This window comes from Heptranchias perlo, chromosome 45, assembly GCF_035084215.1.
Source record: "Heptranchias perlo isolate sHepPer1 chromosome 45, sHepPer1.hap1, whole genome shotgun sequence".
Classification (NCBI taxonomy): domain Eukaryota; kingdom Metazoa; phylum Chordata; class Chondrichthyes; order Hexanchiformes; family Hexanchidae; genus Heptranchias; species Heptranchias perlo.
In genome coordinates, this window is record NC_090369.1 from 2765551 (window position 1) to 2792683 (window position 27133).

At 52.9% G+C, this 27133-nt stretch overlaps 2 protein-coding genes across 2 annotated transcripts in view; one reads left to right on the plus strand and one right to left on the minus strand.

Annotated features, from left to right (window-relative positions):
- Window positions 1–93: 93 nt before the first annotated feature.
- Window positions 94–13572, minus strand: LOC137306809 (RIB43A-like with coiled-coils protein 2). Its single transcript, XM_067976200.1, has 7 exons — window positions 13254–13572; window positions 10961–11042; window positions 8990–9334; window positions 6343–6461; window positions 5941–6168; window positions 1894–2060; window positions 94–313 (listed from the first exon to the last, which is right to left on the minus strand). Exons 1-7 carry the CDS (start codon window positions 13368–13370, stop codon window positions 232–234), a joined length of 1140 nt encoding a protein of 379 aa, XP_067832301.1. The 5' UTR covers window positions 13371–13572; the 3' UTR covers window positions 94–231.
- A 2380-nt stretch (window positions 13573–15952) lies between these two features.
- Window positions 15953–27133, plus strand: part of LOC137306811 (structural maintenance of chromosomes protein 1A) — a 38714-nt gene continuing 27533 nt past the window's right edge. Inside the window, exons 1-9 of the mRNA XM_067976202.1 lie at window positions 15953–16171; window positions 16854–17042; window positions 18354–18466; window positions 19045–19248; window positions 21461–21699; window positions 22963–23221; window positions 24596–24736; window positions 26019–26101; window positions 26279–26486. Coding sequence (XP_067832303.1) covers window positions 16063–16171; window positions 16854–17042; window positions 18354–18466; window positions 19045–19248; window positions 21461–21699; window positions 22963–23221; window positions 24596–24736; window positions 26019–26101; window positions 26279–26486 — 1545 coding nt within the window. The 5' untranslated portion in view covers window positions 15953–16062. The remainder of the gene's footprint in view (window positions 16172–16853; window positions 17043–18353; window positions 18467–19044; window positions 19249–21460; window positions 21700–22962; window positions 23222–24595; window positions 24737–26018; window positions 26102–26278; window positions 26487–27133) is intronic.

The window sequence follows — 27133 nt, forward strand, 5'->3', positions numbered from 1 at the left end:
CAAACTTGATACGTGGCCAGTGGTTTTAACTGTGCCTTCCAGTCTGTGACGGTGTACCCACTTAATCCTGCAGTTACAGGTAACAAAGAGAAACACTGATTCAACTCTTTATTTAGTTGTAAAACCGTGCGGTTTAAATAAGAGGTCAGCTCGTTTGGTCAGTGCCAATATCATGTAACAGCGTCTTCCTGCCTTTATACAGTTCTCCACAGAGCAAGGAGGATGGGGGGATCAGCGACTGGATGTGTTGAACTGCAGGAAATACTGAGCGGTGGGAGGGTTTGTGTACACCTCCTTATCCATGTATTCTTGGCTGTAAATATGAATTTTAACAATTAAGTATTACAATCTGCGACAAAATATTTTTCCATTGCTACGATCAAATGTCACTGCTGGGTAATGGAACACCTTCCAACACTTTACAATCCCATGGGTACAGTTAGATACAGCGTAAAGCTCCCTCTACACTGTCCCATCAAACACTCCTGGGGCAGGTTCAGGGTTAGATACAGAGTAAAGCTCCCTCTACACTGTCCCATCAAACACTCCCAGGGCAGGTACAGGGTTAGATACAGAGTAAAGCTCCCTCTACACTGTCCCATCAAACACTCCCAGGGCAGGTACAGGGTCCGATACAGAGTAAAGCTCCCTCGACACTGTCCCATCAAACACTCCCAGGGCAGGTACAGCACGGGGTTAGATACTGAGTAAAGCTCCCTCTACACTGTCCCCATCAAACACTCCCAGAGCAGGTACAGCACGGGGTTAGATACAGAGTAAAGCTCCCTCTACACTGTCCCGTCAAACACTCCCAGGGCAGGTACAGGGTTAGATACAGAGTAAAGCTCCCTCTACACTGTCCCATCAAACACTCCCAGGGCAGGTACAGGGTTAGATACAGAATAAAGCTCCCTCTACACTGTCCCATCAAACACTCCCAGGGCAGGTACAGCACGGGTTAGATACAGAGTAAAGCTCCCTCTACACTGTCCCATCAAACACTCCCAGGGCAGGTACAGGGTTAGATACAGAGTAAAGCTCCCTCTACACTGTCCCATCAAACACTCCCAGGGCAGGTACAGGGTTAGATACAGAGTAAAGCTCCCTCTACACTGTCCCATCAAACACTCCCAGGGCAGGTACAGGGTTAGATACAGAGTAAAGCTCCCTCTACACTGTCCCATCAAACACTCCCAGGGCAGGTACAGGGTTAGATACAGAGTAAAGCTCCCTCTACACTGTCCCATAAAACACTCCCAGGGCAGGTACAGGGTTAGATACAGAGTTAAGCTCCCTCTACACTGTCCCATCAAACACTCCCAGGGCCGGTACAGGGTTAGATACAGAGTAAAGCTCCCTCTACACTGTCCCATCAAACACTCCCAGGGCAGGCACAGCACGGGTTAGATACAGAGCAAAGCTCCCTCTGCACTTCCATTTATGGTGCTCACTGGAGTGAAACTTTACAGCGTCACCTCATAGCGAGGTCTGCATAAGCAGTGCTGCACTGTCAGAGGTGCCGTCTTTTGGACGAGACCTTAAACCGAAGCTCCGTCTGCCCTGTCGAGTGGATGTTAAAATTCCCGCGGAACTATTGGAAGAAGAGCAGGGAGGGCGAAGTTGTCCACGGTGTCCTGGGGCCAATATTCCTCCCTCAACCAACACCCACCAGAAAGCGATTAACCGATCGTTCATCTCATTGCTGTTTGCAAAATGGCTGCATAGCTGCCCATATAACACCTGTAACTGCACTATTTGCTGTGAACCACTTTGGTGCATTTCTGAGAGGTGTGTAAATCTTGAGCCATTCCTGCAGGGCATTTAACAAAAAAAAATGAATCTACTTCTGCTCATCCCTCCCTCCTGCTCGCGCTCTCTTCCTCTCATACTCACTGAGCGAGCTGCTCTCTACCCAGCTGGTTGTTGTACTTGTCTAATTGCTTCCTCAGTTTCTTCATCTTTTCCTCCTCCTGTTGCTCCATCGCCATCGCGGCCCGGGCAGCCAGAGTCCGCTGTTTGTCCCACTCCATGTCGATCTGCCCCTCTTTCATCCTCTGCCTCTGCAATGGGGAAGCGCTGGTGTTCAGCATTAAACGAAAGGAGGCCAAGTTCTCCCCGTCTCCACGGTTCAATGGGGAACAGCACCGTCCGGTGTGGGACTGAATAACACGCTCCAGGAGTGCACCGTCCGGTGTGGGACTGAATAACACGCTCCAGGAGTGCACCGTCCGGTGTGGGACTGAATAACACGCTCCAGGAGTGCACCGTCCGGTGTGGGACTGAATAACACGCTCCAGGAGTGCACCGTCCGGTGTGGGACTGAATAACACGCTCCAGGAGTGCACCGTCCGGTGTGGGACTGAATAACACGCTCCAGGAGTGCACCGTCCGGTGTGGGACTGAATAACACGCTCCAGGAGTGCACCGTCCGGTGTGGGACTGAATAACACGCTCCAGGAGTGCACCGTCCGGTGTGGGACTGAATAACACGCTCCAGGAGTGCACCGTCCGGTGTGGGACTGAATAACACGCTCCAGGAGTGCACCGTCCGGTGTGGGACTGAATAACACGCTCCAGGAGTGCACCGTCCGGTGTGGGACTGAATAACACGCTCCAGGAGTGCACCGTCCGGTGTGGGACTGAATAACACGCTCCAGGAGTGCACCGTCCGGTGTGGGAATGAATAACACGCTCCAGGAGTGCACCGTCCGGTGTGGGACTGAATAACACACTCCAGGAGTGCACCGTCCGGTGTGGGACTGAATAACACGCTCCAGGAGTGCACCGTCCGGTGTGGGACTGAATAACACGCTCCAGGAGTGCACCGTCCGGTGTGGGACTGAATAACACACTCCAGGACTGCACCGTCCGGTGTGGGACTGAATAACACGCTCCAGGAGTGCACCGTCCGGTGTGGGACTGAATAACACGCTCCAGGACTGCACCGTCCGGTGTGGGACTGAATAACACGCTCCAGGAGTGCACCGTCCGGTGTGGGACTGAATAACACGCTCCAGGAGTGCACCGTCCGGTGTGGGACTGAATAACACACTCCAGGAGTACACTGTCCAGTGTGGGACTGAATAACACACTCCAGGAGTGCACTGTCTGGTGTGGGACTGAATAACACACTCCAGGAGTACACTGTCCAGTGTGGGACTGAATAACACACTCCAGGAGTACACTGTCCAGTGTGGGACTGAATAACACGCTCCAGGAGTGCACTGTCTGGTGTGGGACTGAATAACACACTCCAGGAGTGCACTGTCCAGTGTGGGACTGAATAACACACTCCAGGAGTACACTGTCCAGTGTGGGACTGAATAACACACTCCAGGAGTGCACTGTCTGGTGTGGGACTGAATAACACACTCCAGGAGTGCACTGTCCAGTGTGGGACTGAATAACACGCTCCAGGAGTGCACTGTCCAGTGTGGGACTGAATAACACACTCCAGGAGTGCACTGTCTGGTGTGGGACTGAATAACACACTCCAGGAGTGCACTGTCTGGTGTGGGACTGAATAACACACTCCAGGAGTACACTGTCCAGTGTGGGACTGAATAACACACTCCAGGAGTACACTGTCCAGTGTGGGACTGAATAACACGCTCCAGGAGTGCACTGTCTGGTGTGGGACTGAATAACACACTCCAGGAGTGCACTGTCCAGTGTGGGACTGAATAACACACTCCAGGAGTACACTGTCCAGTGTGGGACTGAATAACACACTCCAGGAGTGCACCGTCCGGTGTGGGACTGAATAACACGCTCCAGGAGTGCACCGTCCGGTGTGGGACTGAATAACACGCTCCAGGACTGCACCGTCCGGTGTGGGACTGAATAACACGCTCCAGGAGTGCACCGTCCGGTGTGGGACTGAATAACACGCTCCAGGAGTGCACTGTCCGGTGTGGGACTGAATAACACACTCCAGGAGTACACTGTCCAGTGTGGGACTGAATAACACACTCCAGGAGTGCACTGTCTGGTGTGGGACTGAATAACACACTCCAGGAGTACACTGTCCAGTGTGGGACTGAATAACACACTCCAGGAGTACACTGTCCAGTGTGGGACTGAATAACACGCTCCAGGAGTGCACTGTCTGGTGTGGGACTGAATAACACACTCCAGGAGTGCACTGTCCAGTGTGGGACTGAATAACACACTCCAGGAGTACACTGTCCAGTGTGGGACTGAATAACACACTCCAGGAGTGCACTGTCTGGTGTGGGACTGAATAACACACTCCAGGAGTGCACTGTCCAGTGTGGGACTGAATAACACGCTCCAGGAGTGCACTGTCCAGTGTGGGACTGAATAACACACTCCAGGAGTGCACTGTCTGGTGTGGGACTGAATAACACACTCCAGGAGTGCACTGTCTGGTGTGGGACTGAATAACACACTCCAGGAGTACACTGTCCAGTGTGGGACTGAATAACACACTCCAGGAGTACACTGTCCAGTGTGGGACTGAATAACACGCTCCAGGAGTGCACTGTCTGGTGTGGGACTGAATAACACACTCCAGGAGTGCACTGTCCAGTGTGGGACTGAATAACACACTCCAGGAGTACACTGTCCAGTGTGGGACTGAATAACACACTCCAGGAGTGCACTGTCTGGTGTGGGACTGAATAACACACTCCAGGAGTGCACTGTCCAGTGTGGGACTGAATAACACGCTCCAGGAGTGCACTGTCCAGTGTGGGACTGAATAACACACTCCAGGAGTGCACTGTCTGGTGTGGGACTGAATAACACACTCCAGGAGTGCACTGTCCGGTGTGGGACTGAATAACACACTCCAGGAGTGCACTGTCTGGTGTGGGACTGAATAACACACTCCAGGAGTGCACTGTCCGGTGTGGGACTGAATAACACGCTCCAGGAGTGCACTGTCCAGTGTGGGACTGAATAACACACTCCAGGAGTGCACTGTCTGGTGTGGGACTGAATAACACACTCCAGGAGTGCACTGTCCGGTGTGGGACTGAATAACACACTCCAGGAGTGCACTGTCTGGTGTGGGACTGAATAACACACTCCAGGAGTGCACTGTCCGGTGTGGGACTGAATAACACACTCCAGGAGTACACTGTCTGGTGTGGGACTGAGCAACACAGACCAGGAGTACGCTGCAGTTAAGAGTCAAGCACATTGGTGTGGGTCTGAAGTCACATATAGACCAGACCGGGTAAGGACGGCAGGTTTCCTTTCCTAAAGGACGTTAGTGAACCAGTTGGGTTTTTATGACAATCCGACAGCTTCACGGTCACTTTTACTGATCCCAGCTTTTTATTTTTTGAAATTCTCATACAGGCTGGGATTTGAACTCACGTTCTCTGGTTTACCAGTCCAGTAACAACACCACCTCACTTCTGTACCCCTAACGATGGATACAGGTGGAACAAAACAGCACCAAGGGATAGGGGGGCCAAGGTGGGTAAATGGAGTTGAGGTACAGATCAGCCATGATCTAATTGAATGGTGGAACAGGCTCGAGGGGCTGAATGGCCTCCTCCTGTTACTAAAAGAAGTTAGGTCACTCGAAGGTCGGGAGTTTAGGACACTCGAAGGTCGCGACCTTAGGATGCTGGAGGGTCGTGACCTTAGGATGCTGGAGGGTCGTGACCTTAGGGCGCTGGAGGGTCGCGACCTCGGCGCTCGAGGGTAGCGGCCTCAGGGCGCTGGAGGGTCGCGGCCTCAGGGCGCTGGAGGGTCGCGGCCTCAGGGCGCTGGAGGGTCGCGGCCTCAGGGCGCTGGAGGGTCGCGGCCTCAGGGCCTGACGGATAACCCGGGCGATGGCCCCTGCCCCCACTCACTGTGTGGCCTCACGGGCGGAGAGACTGGCTACGTAGGATGTACCAGAGAACGACGTGTGCCTGTGGGTGTCTGCACCCACCCCAAAGCTCTGGACTTTCTCGGGCCTACCTTGTTCTCCTCGATCTGACGCCGCTGCTCGTGTCGAATCTCCTCCAGCTGCTGGGGGCTCATCCCCTTCCACCGGTCTGGGACCACGCGGTGGGGCCCGAAGGCGCTGACGGCCACCTCCGGGTTCTCCGTCAGGATGTCCCCGTACACGTGGTTACCGATCTCCGCGTAGTTCTCGTCCAGCTCCCGCCGCCTCTCCACGTCCCTCGTCGCTGCCTGATCCGCCGCCTGCGGTGGAATCGGTCGCAGTCCGTCAAAATGAGTTCTCGCCCCCTCCCGCTGGCCCTGATAGCCCCTCCCCCGCCCATGATGGCCCCTCCCCCTCCCCGGGCGCAATGTCTAATTGCTGTCCCTCCCCCCCCCCCCCCCCCTCGCGATGACGGGGAATTAGAAAGTCCCTACCAGCGCCATGTTGTAATTGAGGGTGGCGGTGTCGAGGGCCCTGCGACACTCCTCCTCCATCTTGGCGAGCTGCGTGGCTCTCTCGTCGAGCTCCATCTCCTTCTTGTGGTACAGGTCGTCTGTTTGGGTTTAACACAAAACGCAGGTGAGGCTGAGGAGGTCGATCTGTGACGCTGCGTCACGGGGTGTGTGTTTTATGGCACTGTGACGAAGCGTCACGGGTTGTGTGTTATATGGCTCTGATGCTGCGTCATGGGGTGTGTGTTATATGGCACTCTGCGCTGCGTCACGGGTTGTGTGTTATATGGCTCTGATGCTGCGTCATGGGGTGTGTGTTATATGGCACTCTGCGCTGCGTCACGGGTTGTGTGTTATATGGCTCTGATGCTGCGTCATGGGGTGTGTGTTATATGGCACTCTGCGCTGCGTCACGGGTTGCGTGTTATATGGCTCTGTGACGCTGCGTCACGGGGTGTGTTATATGGCTCTGATGCTGCGTCACGGGTTGTGTGTTATATGGCACTCTGCGCTGCGTCACGGGTTGCGTGTTATATGGCACTATGTGACGCTGCGTCACGGGTTGCGTGTTATATGGCTCTGTGATGCTGCGTCACGGGTTGCGTGTTATATGGCTCTGTGATGCTGCGTCACGGGTTGCGTGTTATATGGCTCTGTGATGCTGCGTCACGGGTTGCGTGTTATATGGCTCTGTGACGCTGCGTCACACGGTATGTGTTATATGGCATTCTGATGCTTTGTCAGGGGGTGTGTGTTATATGGCACTCTGACAACATGCACCTCCCATTTTAAACTTTTTCATTTCTCTCTCTAGTTCTCTTTTCTCTACATCTCGTTGTGTGTGTGTCTCTCTCTCCATCTCTCTAAGTTCATTTCTCAGTATCTTTCTCACTCCACCTCTAAGGTGATCTGTCTCTCTCTTTGTCTTTCTCCCTCATTCAGCTCATTTCTTTCTCTCTTTCTCCACTTCCCTGATCTCTCTCTCTCTCTCACACACTCTTTCTGTCTCTGCCTCTTTCTCTTTCTGTTTATCTGTCTCGATCTGTTTCTCTTTTCTTTCTGTATATCTCCATCTCTCTCTTTCTGTCTTCCTCTCTCTCTCTCTCTCACTCCCTCTCTCTCTTCACCTCTCTTTCTGTCTCCCCTCCCTCCCTTTCTGTCTCCCCTCCCTCCCTTTCTGTCTCCTCTTTCTTACATAGGAACAGGAATGGGCCATTCAGCCCTTCGAGCCTGTTCCACCATTCAATTAGATCATGGCTGATTTGCATCTTAATTTACCCGCCTTGGTTCCAAAACCCTTAATACCCTTGCCTATCAATCTCAGTTTTGACCTTCTCAGTTGACCCCCAGCATCCACAGCCTTTTGGGGGAGAGAGTTCCAGGTTTCCACTCCCCTTTGTGTGAAGAAATGCTACCACTGAACGGCCTAGCCCTAATTTTAAGGTTCTGCCCCCTTGTTCTGAACTCCCCCCACCAGAGGGTATAGTCTCTCTCTATCGACCCTATCAACTTCTTCAATCATCTTAAACCCCTCGATTAGATCACCCCTTAATCTTCTATATTCAAGGGAATACAAGCCTAGTCTGTGCGACCTGTCCTCATATCATTTAACCCTTTTAGCCCCGGTATCGTTCTGGTGAACCTGCGCTGCACCCCCTCTAAGGCCAATATATCCTTCCTGAGGTGCGGTGCCCAGAACTGAACGCAATACTCCAGATGGGTGTAACCAGAGCTCTGTACTACTGTAATATAACTTCCATCCCATTGTATCCCAGCCCCCCTTGAGATAAAGGCCAAAATTCCATTAGCCCTTTTAATTATTTTTTTGTACCTGTCCAGTAGCTTTTAATGATTTCTGTACTTGGACCCCCAAATCTCTCTGCTCATCCACAGTTCCTAGCTTCTCGCCATTTAGAAAATACTCTGATCTATCTTGAATAGGTCCAAAGTGGGTGACCTCACACTTCCCCTCCTAGAGCTTCATCTGTTTTGCCCACTCACTTAATCTATCAATGTCCCTTTACAACTTTCTGCTTCCAACTATACTATTTATTATGCCACCTAACTTAGTGTCGTCAGCAAAACTTGGATATACGGCTCTCTATTCCTTCATCTAAGTTGTTTATAAATATAATGAAAAGCTTTCTTGGTTTCTCTGTCTGTCTGTCTCTCTGTAGAGGAGCTGACCTACATTGGCTCCCAGTCCAACAATGCCTCGATTTTAAAATTCCCCATCCTCTTGTTCAAATCCCCTCCAAAGCCCTCGCTCCCCTCCCTAAATCTGTAACCTCCCCCGGTCCTACAACCCTCCGAGAACTCTGCGCTCCTCCAATTCTGGCCCCTTGCGCATCCCCCGATTTCCTTCGCTCCACCATTGGCGGCCGTGCCTTCAGCCGCCTGGGCCTTAAGCTCCGGAATTCCCTCCCCAAACCTCTCCGCCTCTCTCTCCTCCTTTAAGACGCTGCTTAAAACCTGCCTCTTTCACCAAGCTTTTGGTCACCTGTCCTAATATCTCCTTATGTGGCTCGGTGTCTGATTTACGCTCCTGTGAAGCGCCTTGGGGACGTTTTACTACATTAAAGACGCCGTTTAAATGGGAGTTTTTGTTGTTGAGCCGAGCGCCGGGTACCTGCGTATTTCTGGTCGGCTTCAGCCCTCTCCTTCTCCCGCTTTTGCGCCGCCAGCCACTTGCGGGACTCCTGCTGCTGAAACTTCTTCCGGGCCTTCTGGTTTATGTCCTCGCCCTGGAACCTCTGCAAGCCGGCCGGCCCGCAGCGGGGGTCGTCGTCACACACCCGGGCCGGCTTCCCCTTCTTCAGCCCGTCGGGGTCGGATAGGTCGAACTCCCGTCGGCTCTCGGGCTGCTGGTACCGTACCCGGAACTCCTCCACCTCCTTGTTCAGCGTGCGGACCCTCTCCTGCTCCTGGGCCTCCAGGAGCTGGGCCGTCTTGTCGTAGCGCAGGCTGTCGGCGTCTGCACAAAGAGGGAGACACAGAGGCCGGGCTTAGATACTCACTCGCCTTGTGTCCGAGGGTCTCACCCAAGGGCCGCTTTCGAGGACGGCCCCTCCGACAGTGCAGCGCTCCCTCGGTGCTGCCCCTCCGACAGTGCGGCGCTCCCTCAGTACTGACCCTCCGACAGTGCGGCGCTCCCTCAGTACCGACCCTCCGACAGTGCGGCGCTCCCTCAGTACTGCCCCTCCGACAGTGCGGCGCACCCTCGGTACTTCCCCTCCGACAGTGCAGCACTCCCTCGGTACTGCCCCTCCGACAGTGCGGCGCTCCCTCAGTACTGCCCCTCCGACAGTGCGGCGCTCCCTCAGTACTGCCCCTCCGACAGTGCGGCGCTCCCTCAGTACTGCCCCTCCGACAGTGCGGCGCTCCCTCAGTACTGCCCCTCCGACAGTGCGGCGCTCCCTCAGTACTGCCCCTCCGACAGTGCGGCGCTCCCTCAGTACTGCCCCTCCGACAGTGCGGCGCTCCCTCAGTACTGCCCCTCCGACAGTGCGGCGCTCCCTCAGTACTGCCCCTCCGACAGTGCGGCGCTCCCTCAGTACTGACCCTCCGACAGTGCGGCGCTCCCTCAGTACTGCCCCTCCGACAGTGCGGCGCTCCCTCAGTACTGCCCCTCCGACAGTGCGGCGCTCCCTCAGTACTGCCCCTCCGACAGTGCGGCGCTCCCTCAGTACTGCCCCTCCGACAGTGCGGCGCTCCCTCAGTACTGCCCCTCCGACAGTGCGGCGCTCCCTCAGTACTGCCCCTCCGACAGTGCGGCGCTCCCTCAGTACTGCCCCTCTGACAGTGCGGCGCTCCCTCAGTACCGCCCCTCCGACAGTGCGGCGCTCCCTCAGTACCGACCCTCCGACAGTGCGGCGCTCCCTCAGTACCGACCCTCCGACAGTGCGGCGCTCCCTCAGTACCGACCCTCCGACAGTGCGGCGCTCCCTCAGTACCGACCCTCCGACAGTGCGGCGCTCCCTCAGTACCGACCCTCCGACAGTGCGGCGCTCCCTCAGCACTGACCCTCCGACAGTGCGGCGCTCCCTCAGTACTGACCCTCCGACACTATGCATCAGATATGGGGAGCAATGAACACGTGACACATTAAAATATTGGCTGTGTCAGGTACAGTACAGGTTAGATACAGAGCAAAGCTCCCTCTACACTGTCCCATCAAATACTCCCAGGGCAGGTACAGGGTTAGATACAGAGTAAAGCTCCCTCTACACTGTCCCATCGAACACTCCCAGGGCAGGTATAGGGTTAGATACAGAGTAAAGCTCCCTCTACACTGTCCCGTCAAACACTCCCAGGGCAGGTACAGGGTTAGATACAGAGTAAAGCTCCCTCTACACTGTCCCGTCAAACACTCCCAGGGCAGGTACAGCACGGGTTAGATACAGAGTAAAGCTCCCTCTACACTGTCCCAACAATGTGCCTTAGCCACCAATCTCATTTGAGTGCCCCTACTGCACCAGTCTCATCAGTTCCAACACCAGCCGTCCCCACAGCCCCGGTGCGAGACTGACGATTTGGTGCTGAATTGGGGGCCTCGGAACTGTCCCAGACTCAGCCCTAATGTACATGTGTAGATAATTACCAAATGCACTGTCCAGCGCTTGCTGTCTCTCCTCTCTCATCGTCTTCTCATGCACTTGCTGATCCAAGAATGGGCGATCGACCTTTCAAATTAACGAGAAGAAATAATTGCAACGTTCGTGAGCAAGGTTAAAGAACCCATCGAAGTGCACAGAAAGTACCGCACAGAAACAGGCCAATCGGCCCAGCAGGCCTTTGCCGGTGTTTATGCTCCACATGAGCCTCCTCCCTCCTTACTTCACCTGACGCGATCAGCATATCCTTCTCTTCCTTTCTCCTTCATGTGTTTACCTAGCTTCCCATTAGATTAGAAGAAAATCCCCCTTCCCTCACCCCTTCCCCCCCCACACGATAGTAGATGTGGAAAAGAGAAGGGAGGCAGTTCTGGGTCAAGAGATCCCTTTCAGAATCACTTAGCCTTCCTGCAGGGCTCCTTCCTGCAGATTATGTGCTCAAGTCCTGGAGTGGGAATGGACCTCGCAACCTTCTGACTCAAATGTGAGCCAAGCTCTGACACCTTTTTAAACTCCTCGGTTACTTTACAGTGCAGAGGAAAAAAGCTGGAGGCGGGGAGAACAGAAACGGTGGGTTAAAAGACTGGTTCGAGTGTCGGCCGTGAAGTTAGGGAGGGAAATAGCGAGGCGCAGGGGTGAAGTGGCCGCTGATGAAGGGAGCGGAGAAGGAAGAGTTAAATATGTGTTGGCTTGGCTCAGTTGGCAGCACCCACAACATTCTCACTCAGAGGGCAGAGTTCGAGTCTCACTCAGAGGGCAGAGTTCGAGTCTCACTCAGAGGGCAGAGTTCGAGTCTCACTCAGAGGGCAGAGTTCGAGTCTCACTCAGAGGGCAGAGTTCGAGTCTCACTCAGAGGGCAGAGTTCGAGTCTCACTCAGAGGGCAGAGTTCGAGTCTCACTCAGAGGGCAGAGTTCGAGTCTCACTCAGAGGGCAGAGTTCGAGTCTCACTCAGAGGGCAGAGTTCGAGTCTCACTCAGAGGGCAGAGTTCGAGTCTCACTCAGAGGGCAGAGTTCGAGTCTCACTCAGAGGGCAGAGTTCGAGTCTCACTCAGAGGGCAGAGTTCGAGTCTCACTCAGAGGGCAGAGTTCGAGTCTCACTCAGAGGGCAGAGTTCGAGTCTCACTCAGAGGGCAGAGTTCGAGTCTCACTCAGAGGGCAGAGTTCGAGTCTCACTCAGAGGGCAGAGTTCGAGTCTCACTCAGAGGGCAGAGTTCGAGTCTCACTCAGAGGGCAGAGTTCGAGTCTCACTCAGAGGGCAGAGTTCGAGTCTCACTCAGAGGGCAGAGTTCGAGTCTCACTCAGAGGGCAGAGTTCGAGTCTCACTCAGAGGGCAGAGTTCGAGTCTCACTCAGAGGGCAGAGTTCGAGTCTCACTCAGAGGGCAGAGTTCGAGTCTCACTCAGAGGGCAGAGTTCGAGTCTCACTCAGAGGGCAGAGTTCGAGTCTCACTCAGAGGGCAGAGTTCGAGTCTCACTCAGAGGGCAGAGTTCGAGTCTCACTCAGAGGGCAGAGTTCGAGTCTCACTCAGAGGGCAGAGTTCGAGTCTCACTCAGAGGGCAGAGTTCGAGTCTCACTCAGAGGGCAGAGTTCGAGTCTCACTCAGAGGGCAGAGTTCGAGTCTCACTCAGAGGGCAGAGTTCGAGCCCCACTTCAGAGAATTGAGCCCATAATCTAAGCCAGCACTTAGAGGGGGTGCTGCACCGTTGGAGGTGCCGTTTTTCGGATGAGACGTGTAAACCGAGGCTGCGCTTGCCCTCTTAGGTGGACACTAAAAATCCCCTGGTGCTACTGGAAGAGAGAGGGCACAGGGGCGGTGGGCTGAGTTTTTAAAAAATTCGTTCACGGGGTGTGGGCGTCGCTGGCGAGGCCGGCATTTATTGCCCGTCCCTAATTGCCCCTTGAGAAGGTGGTGGTGAGCCGCCTTCTTGAACCGCTGCAGTCCGTGCGGTGACGGTTCTCCCACAGTGCTGTTAGGGAGGGAGTTCCAGGATTTTGACCCAGCGACGATGAAGGAACGGCCGATATATTTCCAAGAGTGGGAAAAGGGCGGGGGGGGAATGGGACTGAGGGGGAGAGGCCGTTCAGAGACTGAGCACACGGGGCGGGCGGGGAGGTCGATGGGCCGCAATGGGCAATGGCAGTGAGGGGGGCCAAGCGAGCTCCTCCTGCGCTGAAAAAAAATTCAACGACTCTATAAAGACGTAGCTGGTTCGGCCAGCCTCAGTGTAAAATAAAAAGACACGGTCACGGTTTGCGGGATGACCATCCTCAATCACTTACCCCTATGGTCCTGTGCCTGGCATTGAAAATGCGGCTTTGTCGCTGTTGTTCTGCGTTCCTGCGCCTTTCGATGGCTGCGGTCTGCTTTGGGTCAATGGGGATGTCCAACTTGTACATCTTTTCTCCTCTGATTATTTTATATTTAATTTTTTTGTATATATATATATATTTTTTTGTATATATATATATTTTAAAAAATTTTTACACCAGCTTGGTGGTGAACGCTGCCCTTTGGATGAATTTGAGTGTTAATCTCATGGATGTGCAGCCACTATTTATTTACATTGAAAAACCTTTCACAGACTGAATCCCACGGAGTTACTGGGCACTGTAACAAACAAGAGGACGCCGTGGGTCACCATGGCAACAGGCGCCTTGCATTTTGAGAGAAGGGGGGGGGGAAGCATCCAAATTAACAATTTGTAAAATGATTTATGCGCTCTCCTCACGTCTCCCTTAGATTTATTGCGTTTTCTATTCATTAATTACGTCTCGATGCGTTGAAATCGCTCTACGTCCATAAAAGGAAGGCATAAGCGAATAAAACTTTAGAGGACACTCCCCCCTGCGAATAAATATGGAACGTACCCCGGTTCGGGTGATTGGCGTGAGCTTCGACCAACCACGTCTCGAGGTGAAAAAGGAAGGGCCAATCGAGAGAATGGGGGCGGGGTTTCGGTTTTACGCGACGGACGGAGCCGAATCGAGGTGCGCAGGCGTCGCGCTTTGCACTGCGGGAGAGGGCAGAGTTCGAGTCTCACTCAGAGGGCAGAGTTCGAGTCTCACTCAGAGGGCAGAGTTCGAGTCTCACTCAGAGGGCAGAGTTCGAGTCTCACTCAGGGCAGAGTTCGAGTCTCACTCAGAGGGCAGAGTTCGAGTCTCACTCAGAGGGCAGAGTTCGAGTCTCACTCAGAGGGCAGAGTTCGAGTCTCACTCAGAGGGCAGAGTTCGAGTCTCACTCAGAGGGCAGAGTTCGAGTCTCACTCAGGGCAGAGTTCGAGTCTCACTCAGAGGGCAGAGTTCGAGTCTCACTCAGAGGGCAGAGTTCGAGTCTCACTCAGAGGGCAGAGTTCGAGCCCCACTTCAGAGAATTGAGCCCATAATCTAAGCCAGCACTTAGAGGGGGTGCTGCACCGTTGGAGGTGCCGTTTTTCGGATGAGACGTGTAAACCGAGGCTGCGCTTGCCCTCTTAGGTGGACACTAAAAATCCCCTGGTGCTACTGGAAGAGAGAGGGCACAGGGGCGGTGGGCTGAGTTTTTAAAAAATTCGTTCATGGGGTGTGGGCGTCGCTGGCGAGGCCGGCATTTATTGCCCGTCCCTAATTGCCCCTTGAGAAGGTGGTGGTGAGCCGCCTTCTTGAACCGCTGCAGTCCGTGCGGTGACGGTTCTCCCACAGTGCTGTTAGGGAGGGAGTTCCAGGAATTTGACCCAGCGACGATGAAGGAACGGCCGATATATTTCCAAGAGTGGGGAAAGGGCGGGGGGGAATGGGACTGAGGGGGAGAGGCCGTTCAGAGACTGAGCACACGGGGCGGGCGGGGAGGTCGATGGGCCGCAATGGGCAATGGCAGTGAGGGGGGCCAAGCGAGCTCCTCCTGCGCTGAAAAAAAAATTCAACGACTCTATAAAGACGTAGCTGGTTCGGCCAGCCTCAGTGTAAAATAAAAAGATACGGTCACGGTTTGCGGGATGACCATCCTCAATCACTTACCCCTATGGTCCTGTGCCTGGCATTGAAAATGCGGCTTTGTCGCTGTTGTTCTGCGTTCCTGCGCCTTTCGATGGCTGCGGTCTGCTTCGGGTCAATGGGGATGTCCAACTTGTACATCTTTTCTCCTCTGATTATTTTATATTTAATTTTTTTGCATATATATATATATTTTTTTGTATATATATATATATATATATTTAAAAAATTTTTTACACCAGCTTGGTGGTGAACGCTGACCTTTGGATGAATTTGAGTGTTAATCTCATGGATGTGCAGCCACTATTTATTTACATTGAAAAACCTTTCACAGACTGAATCCCACAGAGTTACTGGGCACTGTAACAAACAAGAGGACGCCGTGGGTCACCATGGCAACAGGCGCCTTGCATTTTGAGAGAAGGGGGGGGGGAAGCATCCAAATTAACAATTTGTAAAATGATTTATGCGCTCTCCTCACGTCTCCCTTAGATTTATTGCGTTTTCTATTCATTAATAACGTCTCGATGCGTTGAAATCGCTCTGTACGTCCATAAAAGGAAGGCATAAGCGAATAAAACTTTAGAGGACACTCCCCCCTGCGAATAAATATGGAACGTACCCCGGTTCGGGTGATTGGCGTGAGCTTCGACCAACCACGTCTCGAGGTGAAAAAGGAAGGGCCAATCGAGAGAATGGGGGCGGGGTTTTGGTTTTACGCGACGGACGGAGCCGAATCGAGGTGCGCAGGCGTCGCGCTTTGCACTGCGGGAGATGCAGTTCTCCCCCCCGGTCGCCCTATCGCAAATTCGCGCATGCGAACTATACACCCCAGAAGCCTTAGCGAAAGGAGCCGGGGAGGGGGGGGGCGCGGTGATTGAGGAATGCATTCTGGGAGTTGTAGTTCCCTCGTCTCGCCTCGTCAATGGCGGCGGGTTTGAGAGGAACTACGGGTCCCAGAAGGCCGAGCGAGGCCGGTCTGGAAGTCTCGCGGGGTTTGGAGCGGGAGGCGGGAGCCCCCTTCTCTTGTGTTGTCGTCCGTCGGGCGCCCCGGAGCGGAGCGAAGCGTCGGACGAAGGTCGGTTGGTCGGTCGGTGCCCTCGGGCCGTTCGCGGGAACCATGGGCTTCCTCCGGCTGATCGAGATCGAGAACTTCAAGTCGTACAAAGGCCGGCAGATTATCGGCCCCTTCAAGAAGTTCACGGCCATCATCGGACCCAACGGCTCGGGTGAGGTGGCGAAAATCGAGGCCGGGGATTAGCGGGGTGGCCTAGGCCGCGACTGACTACACTGTGAGGGAGGGGGAAGCGCCTCCTGTTCACACTCACCCTTTAACTTGCTGCACATTTTATACAAAATTTACCTCATGTTTTTTTTTTGTATATTTTGTGCTTTTTTTTTAATGTTTAAAATTAGGAACTTGCATTTCTGTATCGCCTTTCACCGCCTCAGGACGTCCCAAAGCGCTTCCCAGCCAAAGAAACGCTTTATTTTTGATGTGTAGTCACTGTTGTGATGTAGGAAACGCAGCAGCCAATTTGCGCACAGCAAGATCCCACAAACAGCAAATGTGATAAATGACCAGGTCATCTTTTTTTTTCAGTGATGTTGAGGGACAAATATTGGCCCCAGGACACCGGGGCGAACCCCTTCCACTAGTGGTACATGATCTGATTGAATGGCGGAACAGGCTCGAGGGGCTGAATGGCCTCCTCCTGTTCCGATGTCCCCTGTGATATGGCGGAACGCCCTGGTGACGTGCGCTGTGCGGGTTTACTCCCGAAGAACAGAGGCGCTGGTCCCCACGGAACTTGTCAGCAGCGCGTTTAGGAGTTGGGGGGGGGGGGGAGAGGTAATGATCAGAGTGGGCACAGAGCCACTGAAATTAAATTCCGTGCCCTTCTCCCTCAGGCAAATCAAACCTCATGGACGCCATCAGCTTCGTGCTGGCGGAGAAGACGAGCAACCTGCGTGTGAAGACGCTGAAGGACCTGATCCACGGCGCCCCGGTGGGAAAGCCGGCTGCCAACCGGGCGATGGTCAGCATGGTGTACGCTGAGGACACCGGCGACGATAAAGTGTTCACGAGAGTTATCGTGGGTTAGTAGTGGCTGAAGGGAGCAGCCTGTGGTTGAGAGGGACTGGTTCGTGTGTCGGGTTAGACTGGCAGCGGTATTCAATTTCTGGGCCAGGTTCAAAGCCAGAGTTTGATGGGACAGTGTAGAGGGAGCTTTACTCTGTACCTGCCCTGGGAGTGTTTGACGGGACAGTGTAGAGGGAGCTTTACTCTGTATCTAACCCTGTACCTGCCCTGGGAGTGTTTGATGCGACAGTGTAGAGGGAGCTTTACTCTGTATCTAACCCTGTACCTGCCCTGGGAGTGTTTGATGGGACAGTGTAGAGGGAGCTTTACTCTGTATCTAACCCTGTACCTGCCCTGGGAGTGTTTGATGGGACAGTGTAGAGGGAGCTTTACTCTGTACCTAACCCTGTACCTGCCCTGGGAGTGTTTGACGGGACAGTGTAGAGGGAGCTTTACTCTGTATCTAACCCTGTACCTGCCCTGGGAGTGTTTGATGGGACAGTGTAGAGGGAGCTTTACTCTGTATCTAACCCTGTACCTGCCCCGGGAGTGTTTGATGGGACAGTGTAGAGGGAGCTTTACTCTGTACCTAACCCTGTACCTGCCCTGGGAGTGTTTGATGCGACAGTGTAGAGGGAGCTTTACTCTGTATCTAACCCTGTACCTGCCCTGGGAGTGTTTGATGGGACAGTGTAGAGGGAGCTTTACTCTGTATCTAACCCTGTACCTGCCCTGGGAGTGTTTGATGGGACAGTGTAGAGGGAGCTTTACTTTATATCTAACCCTGTACCTGCCCTGGGAGTGTTTGGGATAGTGTAGAGGGAGCTTTACTCTGCTGGTGGGGCAGGGGTTGGGAGAGAGACCGATTTGGTAGCGTGGTGGCTGAGAGCTGGGATGTCAGTGTTGCAGTAGTAAAAAGAAAGGAAGAACTTGCATTTATATAGCGCCTTTCACGACCTCAGGACGTCCCAAAGTACTTTTGAAATATATTCACTGTTGTAATGTGGGGAAATGTGGCAGCCAATTTGCGCACAGCAAGATCCCACATCCAAAAGACAGCATCTCCAACAGTGCAACGCGCCCTCCGAATTGCACTGGGAGTGTTAGCCCGGAGTATGGGCTCAGATCTCTGGAGTGGGACTCGAACCCTTCTGACACAGATGCAAGTGTTGTCCGCTGAAACGGTAAGGTGGGGCAAGTCGAGGATTTTGATGTCGGTGCGTTGGGATCTGGGCAGGAAGCTGGTGGAGGCCGGCGAGCGTTATTCGAGACGGTTACCTCTTTATCGGGGGCCTGACGGGCAGAACTGATTCTTAGTAACTTTTCAGGTGGTTCCTCGGAGTACAGGATCAACACCAAGGTGGTGCCGTTGCAGGAGTACAGCGAGGAGCTGGAGAAGCTGGGGATTCTCATCAAAGCCCGGAACTTCTTGGTCTTTCAGGTAACACTGCTGCCCAATTGGATTATTTCCACCACCGCCTCCCCCTTTTAAAGTTTTCCTCTTTCTCTCTCCTGGAGGTGTTGGTTCAATTATCTGTTTCCTTCCGGAAGCAGTCAATCTGAGCGTTTGAGGGCTGGTGGTCAGTGGGATGGTCGAGCTCGATGCCGCCCTCACCTGATGTTCCACGTAGCTGATATTCTCCCCACTCCTTCTTTAACCCAGGTGAGCCGGGGCCAATTGTAGCACCCATTGTGAGATCTGCCAACTCCAGTGCTCTCCTGGCTGGCCTCCCATCTTTCGCCCTCCGTAAAGTTCAGCTCTGCTGCCCGTATTCTAACTCGCACCATGTCCCGTTCACCCATCACCCCATGTGCTCGCTGACCTACATTGGCTCTCGGTCTGGCAACGCCTCGTGTCCAAATCCCTCCATGGCCCTCGCCCCCCCCCCTCTCTGTAACCTCCTACGGCCCTCCGAGATCTCGGCGTTCCTCCAACTCTGGCCTCGTGTCCATCCGCAAGCTCCCGGAAGATTACATACACGCGCTCCCGGAGGTAACCGAGATGTACTCGCTTCGCAGGGCGCGGTGGAGTCGATCGCCATGAAGAACCCCAAGGAGCGGACCGCGCTCTTCGAGGAGATCAGCCGGTCGGGCGAGCTGGCTCAGGAGTACGACAAGAGGAAGAAGGAGATGGTGAAGGCGGAGGAGGACACCCAGTTCAACTACCATCGCAAGAAGAATATCGCGGCCGAGCGCAAAGAGGCCAAGCAGGAGAAGGAGGAGGTAGGTTGTGATCTCACCATATCAGCATATCCTTCTATCCCTTTCTCCCCTCGTGTTTATCTTGCTTCCCCTTAAATGCATCTATGCTATTTCCCTCAACCACTCCATGTGGTAGCGAGTTCCACATTCTCACCACTTTCTGGGTAAAGAAATACTACCCTAATCTTTCCCCCCCCCCCACTGCTTCCTGAAAACACAGATCTTTGCTGGGATACGGTTCCATGGGCGCCTAACCCAAGTGGCCAACATCCATAAACCTAGACGGCAAGTTGGCGTGTTTTTCTACGATCAAGGCATTTGGGGGCGTGAGACGTACAAGTTGTTGTCGCTCGTTAAAGACTGGTTGCTGGATATTAATTATCTGTCTTGATCGTCCCACCTTCTCGAACATACGAAAATGACGGGCAGGAAAAGACCAGCTGGTCCATCAAGCCTTCCCCACGCTCGTGTTTCCCACCTCTGCCCACAGCCGTGTAATCTCCTGGGAGAGGCAAAAAAAAAACCTCAGGCCACCCTGGGGGAAAAAATAGGCTGGAAAATACCCCTCCGACCCCCTCAGGCGATCGAAACCAGTCCAGGAGATCACACGGACCGAGTGTTATCTGTAAAACCACTTGCCTTCTGTATGATGCGATCTCTGCCCCAGTCAGGAACCGGCCCAGCTCCCTCTTGAAGGCAGGGAGTCAGCGCCCACCACACCAGTCGGCAACGCATTCCCGGGGCTCGCTCCCACCCAACATCCAGTCTATTCCTATCCTTGCGTAGCTTAAACGCATGCCCCCACTCCCCGGTTCTCCCCAATCTGTCAACCTGGAATAATCTTGTCAATAGACACGCTATCCAGCCCTTTCATTATTTTATAGACCTCTATCAGGTCACCTCTAAGTCTGCACTGCTCTAAAATAAATAGGTCCTTGAGCCTATCTAATCGCTGAGGTTCTTCAAGCTAGGAGTCATTCTCGTGGCTCTCCACTGAACTTTTTCCAAGGCCTTTGTTTTACCCAAGAGGACCCCTTTTCCTCTTCCTTCTCCCTGCACCCCTCCCAGTCACTTTTATGAAGAGAGGGCACTGTGGCCTAGTGGTTATGTGATTGTGTTCCCCTCCAAGTCACACACCATCCCGACTTGGAAATATATCGGCCGTTCCTTCATCGTCGCCGGGTCAAAATCCTGGAACTCTCTCCCTAACAGCACTGTGGGAGAACCTTCACCACACGGACTGCAGCGGTTCAAGAAGGCGGCTCACCGCCACCTTCTCAAGGGACGGGCAATAAATGCCGGCCTCGCCAGCGACGCCCACATCCCATGAACGAATAAATTTTTAAAAAAAACCTAGGAGTTCAAATCCCACCGTGGCAAGTTGTGAAATTGAGTTCAGTGAATCAGGAACCAGAAAAAATGACTGCGAGCGCCATCGGATTATTATTAAAAAAACCCAACTGGTTCGCTCATGTCCATCAGGGAAGGGAATCTGCTGTGCCTACACGTGACTCCCGTCCCACACAAGATGGCTGACTCTTAGTCCCCGAGGATGGGCACTGAATACTGTCCCGAGCCAGTTTATGCCCACATCCCAAGAACAAATAGATAAAAACCTAGATAGTTGGGGTTGAGACCTATTAAAAAGAAAGACCTGCATTTCTATAGCGCCTTTCACGACCGTAGGACGCCCCAAAGCGCTTTACAGCCAATGAAGTAGTTTTTGAAGTGTAGTCGCTGTTGTAATCTAGGAGCCAATTTAAGCACAGCAAGATCCCACAAACAGTAATGAAATAAGTGAGGAGATAATCTGTTTTAGTGATGTTGGTTGAGGGATAACTATTGGCCCCAGGACATCGGGGAGAACTCCCCGCTCCTCTTCAAAAAAAAAGTGGCCGTGGGATCTTTTACATCCACCTGAGAGGGGCAGACGGGGCCTCGGTTTAACGTCTCATCCGAAAGACGGCACCTCCGACACTGTAGCACTCCCTCAGTGGATTAAGGGCTCAAGTCTCTGGAGTGTGGGGCTCGAACCCACAACCTTCTGACTCAGAGGCGAACATAAGAAATAGGAGCAGAAGTAGGCCAATCGGCCCCTCGAGCCTGTTCCGCAAATGACACCTGCTGAATTACGGCTGACACCAAAGTTGAAGGGGGTTTCTAGGGCCTCGCGGGCCTTTTCTTGTTCCTCACCATTTTTTGCTCCTCTGCTCCCTCCCTCCTCCCCCCCCAGGCGGAACGTTACCAGCGCCTGAAGGACGAGCTGGTGCGGGCGCAGGTACAGCTGCAGCTCTTCAAACTCTTCCACAACGAGTCGGAGATCGAGCGGCTCAGCAAGGACCTGTCCTCCCGCAACAAGGAGATCGACAAGGACAAGAAACGCATGGACAAGGTGGAGGAGGAGATGAAGTTGCAGAAGAAGGAAGTGGGCAAGCTGATGAGGGAGCAGCAGCAGGTCGAGAAAGATATCAAGTAGGTGACAGCCCTTGCCCTCCGAGTGGTTGCTTGTGTGGGGGGTCGGGAATGGCGGCATGTGTAAAGGGCTCTTCGGGTATTAGTGAGTTATGGAAAGAAGAAAGACCTGCATTTCTGTAGCGCCTTTCACGACCTCAGGACGCCTCAAAGCGCTTTACAGCCAATGAAGTACTTTCTTTTTTTTGAAAGTGTGGTCACTTGCAATGTAAGAAACGTGTCAGCCAATTTGTGCACAGCAAAGTCCCACAAACAGCAATGTGATAATGACCAGATCATCTGTTTTAGTGGTGTTGATTGAGGGGTAAATATTGGCCCCAGGACACCGGAGAGAACTCCCCTCCCCTGCTCTTCTTCCAATAGTGGCCGTGGAACCGTTAACTTCCACCTGAGAGGGCAGCCAGGGCCTTGGTTTAACGTCTCATCTGAAAGGCGGCGCCTCCGACAGTGCAGCGCTCCCTCAGTACCGGACAAGGAGTGTCGGGCTTGAATTATGGGGCTCGAGTCTTGGGGGTGGGACTCGACCCCACAACCTTCTGACTCAGAGGCGAGAGTGCTACCACTGAGCCAATTTGAAAAGAGCAATATTTAAAGCTGGTGGGCAGTGAGCAGGAGGGTGGGATTGGTCATTACAACAGTGACTACACTTCAAAAGTACCTGGTTGGCTTTAAAGTGCTTTGGGACGCCCTGAGGTCGTGAAAGGCGCTATAGAAATGCAAGTCTTTCTTTCTTGGACTGCGTAGCTCGTATAGGAAAACACTGGCATAGATTGGGCTGAATGCTTCAGTGCTGTTAACATTCTGTGATTCACTATGATCAGATGAAATCTCCCTATCTCTGCAACCTCCTCCAGCCCTACAACCCTCCCAGATCTCTGCGCTCCTACAATTCTGGCCTCTTGCCCATCCCCGATTTTAATCGCTCCACCATTGGCGGCCGTGCCTTCGTCTGCCTAGGCCCCAAGTTCTGGAATTCCCTCGCTAAACCTCTCTGACCCTCTCTCCTCCTTTTAGACGCTCCTTAAAACCTACCTCTTTGACCGAGCTTTTGGTCACCTGTCCTGATATCTCTTTATGTGGCTCAGTGTCAAATTTTGTTTGATAATTGCTCCTGTGAAACGCCTTGGGATGTTTTACTACATTAAAGGTCCTATATAAATGCAGGTGGTTGTTGTTGTTTTCATTCTTAAAATGGCTCGTGTCGGGGAACGTTTCAAACCTAATCGATTGGTTGGCTTACCATCGGTGCCTTTCTACCTTCAGGGAGAAGGACGCGGAATTGAACCAGAAACGGCCGCAGTACATCAAGGCCAAGGAGAACACGTCACACAAGATCAAGAAGCTGGAGTCCGCCAAGAAGTCGATGCAGAACGCGCAGAAGCAGTACAAGAAGCGCAAGGCGGACATGGACGAGCTGGAGCAGGAGATGCTGTCGGTGGAGGAAGCCCGGCAGGAGTTCGAGGAGCGCATGGAGGAGGAGAGCCAGAGTCAGGGCCGGGATCTGCAGCTCGAGGAGAACCAGGTAAGGATGAGCGTGGAGGGGACTTGTGGAGAGGTGTGGGGCGTACAGTAATTTGTGTCGGGGAAGTTTGCACCAGTCATTTCCTGCTTGGACATTTGCAGCCAGCAATTTCCAAGCACCCGCCAGTCTAAGGAGAAACAATTGCACTCTCACTGACCTCTGGAAGTCCCAGTTTACAGCACTTTGACCGTGTAGCGTTAGTTAGTATGACACTTTGCATTTCAGGCACCCAGTGTCAGCATCAGTACTCCCAGGCCAGGTACAACATGAAAGAAAGAACCTGCATTTATATAGCACCTTTCACGACCCCCGGGCGTCTCAAAAACGCTTCACAGCCACTCGGCTGCTTCTGAAATGTGGTCACTGTTGTAATGTAGGTAGCCAGTTTGTGCACAGGAAGATCCCACAATCAGCAACGAGAGGAATGGTGAGTTGATTTGTTTTTTTTAGTGGTGTGGATGAGGGATAAATATTGGCCAGGACACCGGGAGAACGCGCCTGCCCCTCTTTTCGTTGTGCCGTGGGAGCTTTTACGTCAACCTCGAGTAGACAGACAGGGTCCTCCGTAAGAAAGACTTGCATTTCTATAGCGCCTTTCACGATCTGCGGACGTCCCAAAGCGCTTCACAGTCACTGAAATGTTTTTGAAGTGCAGTCGCCGTTGTAATGTAGGAAACGCGGCAGCCAATTTGCACACAGCAAGATCCCGCAAACAGCAGTGAGATAAATGACCAGATAATCTGTTTCAGTGATGTTGGTTGGGGGATAAATAATGGCCAGGACACCGGTATCATTCTGGTGAACCTGCGCTGCACCCCCCCGCCTCCAAAGCCAACATATCCTTCCTGAGGCGCGATGCCCAAAACTGAGCGCAGTATCTCTAGATGGCGATGGACCAAGGCTTTGTGCAACTGAAGCATCGCTTCCGCCCCTTTGTATTCCAGCCGCCTTAAGATATAAATGTTACTGCTCTTGAGTATTATTACTAGCAGATTATCTGTGATGTAGCTCACAATTGCCTGATGCACTCCCTCAGTATTGCATTGGAGTGGGGCTTGAAACCACATCCTTCTGACTTGTGCAAGAGGGCTTCCACTTTCAAGGCCACAGGTCTAATTGACATAAATTGGGACTTCCTGAGGTCAGTTAGAGAGCAACTGTTTCTCTTTAGACTGGCGGGTGCTTGGAAATTGCTGGCTGCTCCCCAAGCAGGAAATGACTGGCTTCCTTTCGCTTGATATGTTTTTTTTTAAAAAGCAAAATAAAAGGTTGTTTTGATCTGTAGCAAAATGTTGACAGTCTCGATTGGCCACCGATCGGAATTGCTGAGCCATCTCCGTGACATCTGCTTTCCCACCTCCCGGATTTGTCTAGGTGAAGAAATACCACCGGCTAAAAGAAGAAGCCAGCAAACGAGCTGCCACCTTGGCCCAAGAGCTGGAGAAATTCAACCGGGATCAGAAGGCTGATCAGGATCGTCTGGACTTGGAGGAGAGGAAGAAAGTGGAGACGGAGGTGGGTTTATTTCAGCACTGCTCCTTGCAAAGACCAGGATCGCGACGCATACCTCACTCGTACATAGGTGGTCGCTCCCACCTTCAGCTGTCTCGGCCCTGAGCTGGGTCTGTTGTAGACTAATTGATAGAGATTGATTGCCGTGATTAGTTAACAACTCCATTATCGTTGTATCCCGTGCCTACCGGGATGGTACGATTCCCCCCTTGTGCTCGCTGACCCACATCGGCTCCCGGTCCAGCAACGCCTCGATTTTAAAATTCTCATGCTTGTTTTCAAATCCCTCCGTGACCTCGCTTTCTCCGTAAGCTCCTCCAGCCCCTACGACCCTCCGAGATCTCTGCGCTCCTCCAATTCTGGCCTCTTGCGCATCCCCGATTTTTCATCGCTCCACCACTGGCGGCAGTGGCTTCAGTCGCCTAGGCCCTAAGCTCTGGAATTCCCACCCCAAACCTCTCCGCCTCTCTCTCCTCCTTTAAGACGCTCCTTAAAATATACCTCTTTGACCAAGGTTTTTGGTCACCTGTCCTAACCTCTCTTTATGTGGCTCGGTGTCAAATTTTGTTTGATAAATGCTCCTATGAAGCACGTTGGGGACGTTTTGCTATGTTAAAATAGTCTACAGTTTTGGTCTCCTTATCTAAGGAAGGAGATACTTGCCTTAGAGGCGGTGCAACGAAGGTTCACTAGATTGATCCCTGGGATGAGAGGGTCGTCCTATGAGGAGAGATCGAGTAGAATGGGCCTATACTCTCTGGAGTTTAGAAGAATGAGAGGTGATCTCATTGAAACATATAAGATTCTGAGAGGGCTCGACAGGGTAGATGCTGAGAGGCTGTTTTCCCCTGGCTGGAGAGTCTAGAACTAGGGGGCATAGTCTCAGGATAAGGGGTCGGCCATTCAAGACTGAGATGAGGAGGAATTTCTTCACTCAGAGGGTTGTGAATCTTTGGAATTCTCTACCCCAGAGGGCTGTGGATGCTCAGTCGTTGAGTATATTCAAGGCTGAAATTGATAGATTTTTGGACTCGGGGGATATGGGGATCGGGCAGGAAAGTGGAGTTGAGGTCGAAGAACAGCCATGATCTGACTGAAAGGCAGAGCAGGCTCGAGGGGCCGAATGGCCTACTCCCGCTCCTACTTCTTATGTTCTTAAAGGCGCTGCATAAATGCAAGTTGTCGTCATGGTAGAAGACCAATTGGTCTTTCTTCGTCTTAACAATTCCTATGTTCGGGTTTACTATGGAATCTAACGGTACTGTCTCTCGCTCTCTCTCTGCAGTCAAAAATCAAACAGAAATTCCGAGAAATCGAAGAGAACCAGAAGAGAATCGAAAAGCTGGAAGATTACATCAACACCAGCAAGTGAGTATGTTTTTACAAAAGAATTGTTTGGGTGTGAGATGTGAACGTGAACACGGGGTTTGGTGGGGGGGGGGTGTAAAATCTCTGTCTCTTGCCTCGAGCACGACGCAAACAACGGAGAAACGAGTGGCGCGTTGCTTTTTTTTTTGTTTTGGCTGACGCGGGCTTCTACTTCAGGCAGTCGCTGGAGGAGCAGCAGACGCAGGAGACCAACCTGACCGACGAGGTGGAGGGGGCGAAGCGGCGGATCGATGAGATCAACACGGAGCTGAACCAAGTCATGGAGCAGCTGGGCGACGCACGCATCGACCGGCAGGAGAGCAGCCGCCAGCAGCGCAAGGCGGAGATCATGGAGAGCATCAAGCGCCTCTACCCGGGCTCCGTGGTACGTCGGGCGTCTGCGCGCTTGGGGAGAGGGGCGGAGGCGAAAGCAGCAGGCGTAACGGGCCTGAGCTACTCGAGCTGTGTGGTCTAGAGAGAAGGCGGCTATTAGAACTTTGGGGGGGATTGGGGGTGGGCGCAAACCTCATTGAAAATTCACGAGACATCCCGTCCCAGTTTCGTGACATCGGAAACCCTGAAGGAGTAATGGCGTTGCTTGCTTCCGTACTTTTAATAGGTCATGCTTGCTGTGCAGTCCTCCCACCTCTAGTGGCGCTGCTGTGGCTTGGTTCGCACAGCTCGTAGAAGGATACTACGTACTGTGTGGTGGAAGCAGATTCAATAATAACTTTCAGCAGGGAATTGGATAAATACTTGAAGGGGAACAATTTACAGGGCCGTGGGGAAAGAAAGAGCAGGGGCGTGGGACCAATTGGATCAAAGAGCCGGCACAGGTACGATGGGCCGAATGGCCACCTGTGCTGTATCATTCTATGATTCTATAATGCCACTTCAGAGTAGGAGCAGGGTAAGTCAATTTAAATTGATGAAAAGCCCATTTGAAACTGATATTGGAAAGAACATTTTTTCTTAAACTCTAAAGTAATACATATTTGGAATAGTCTGCCAGGCGTGATAGTTGATACTAAT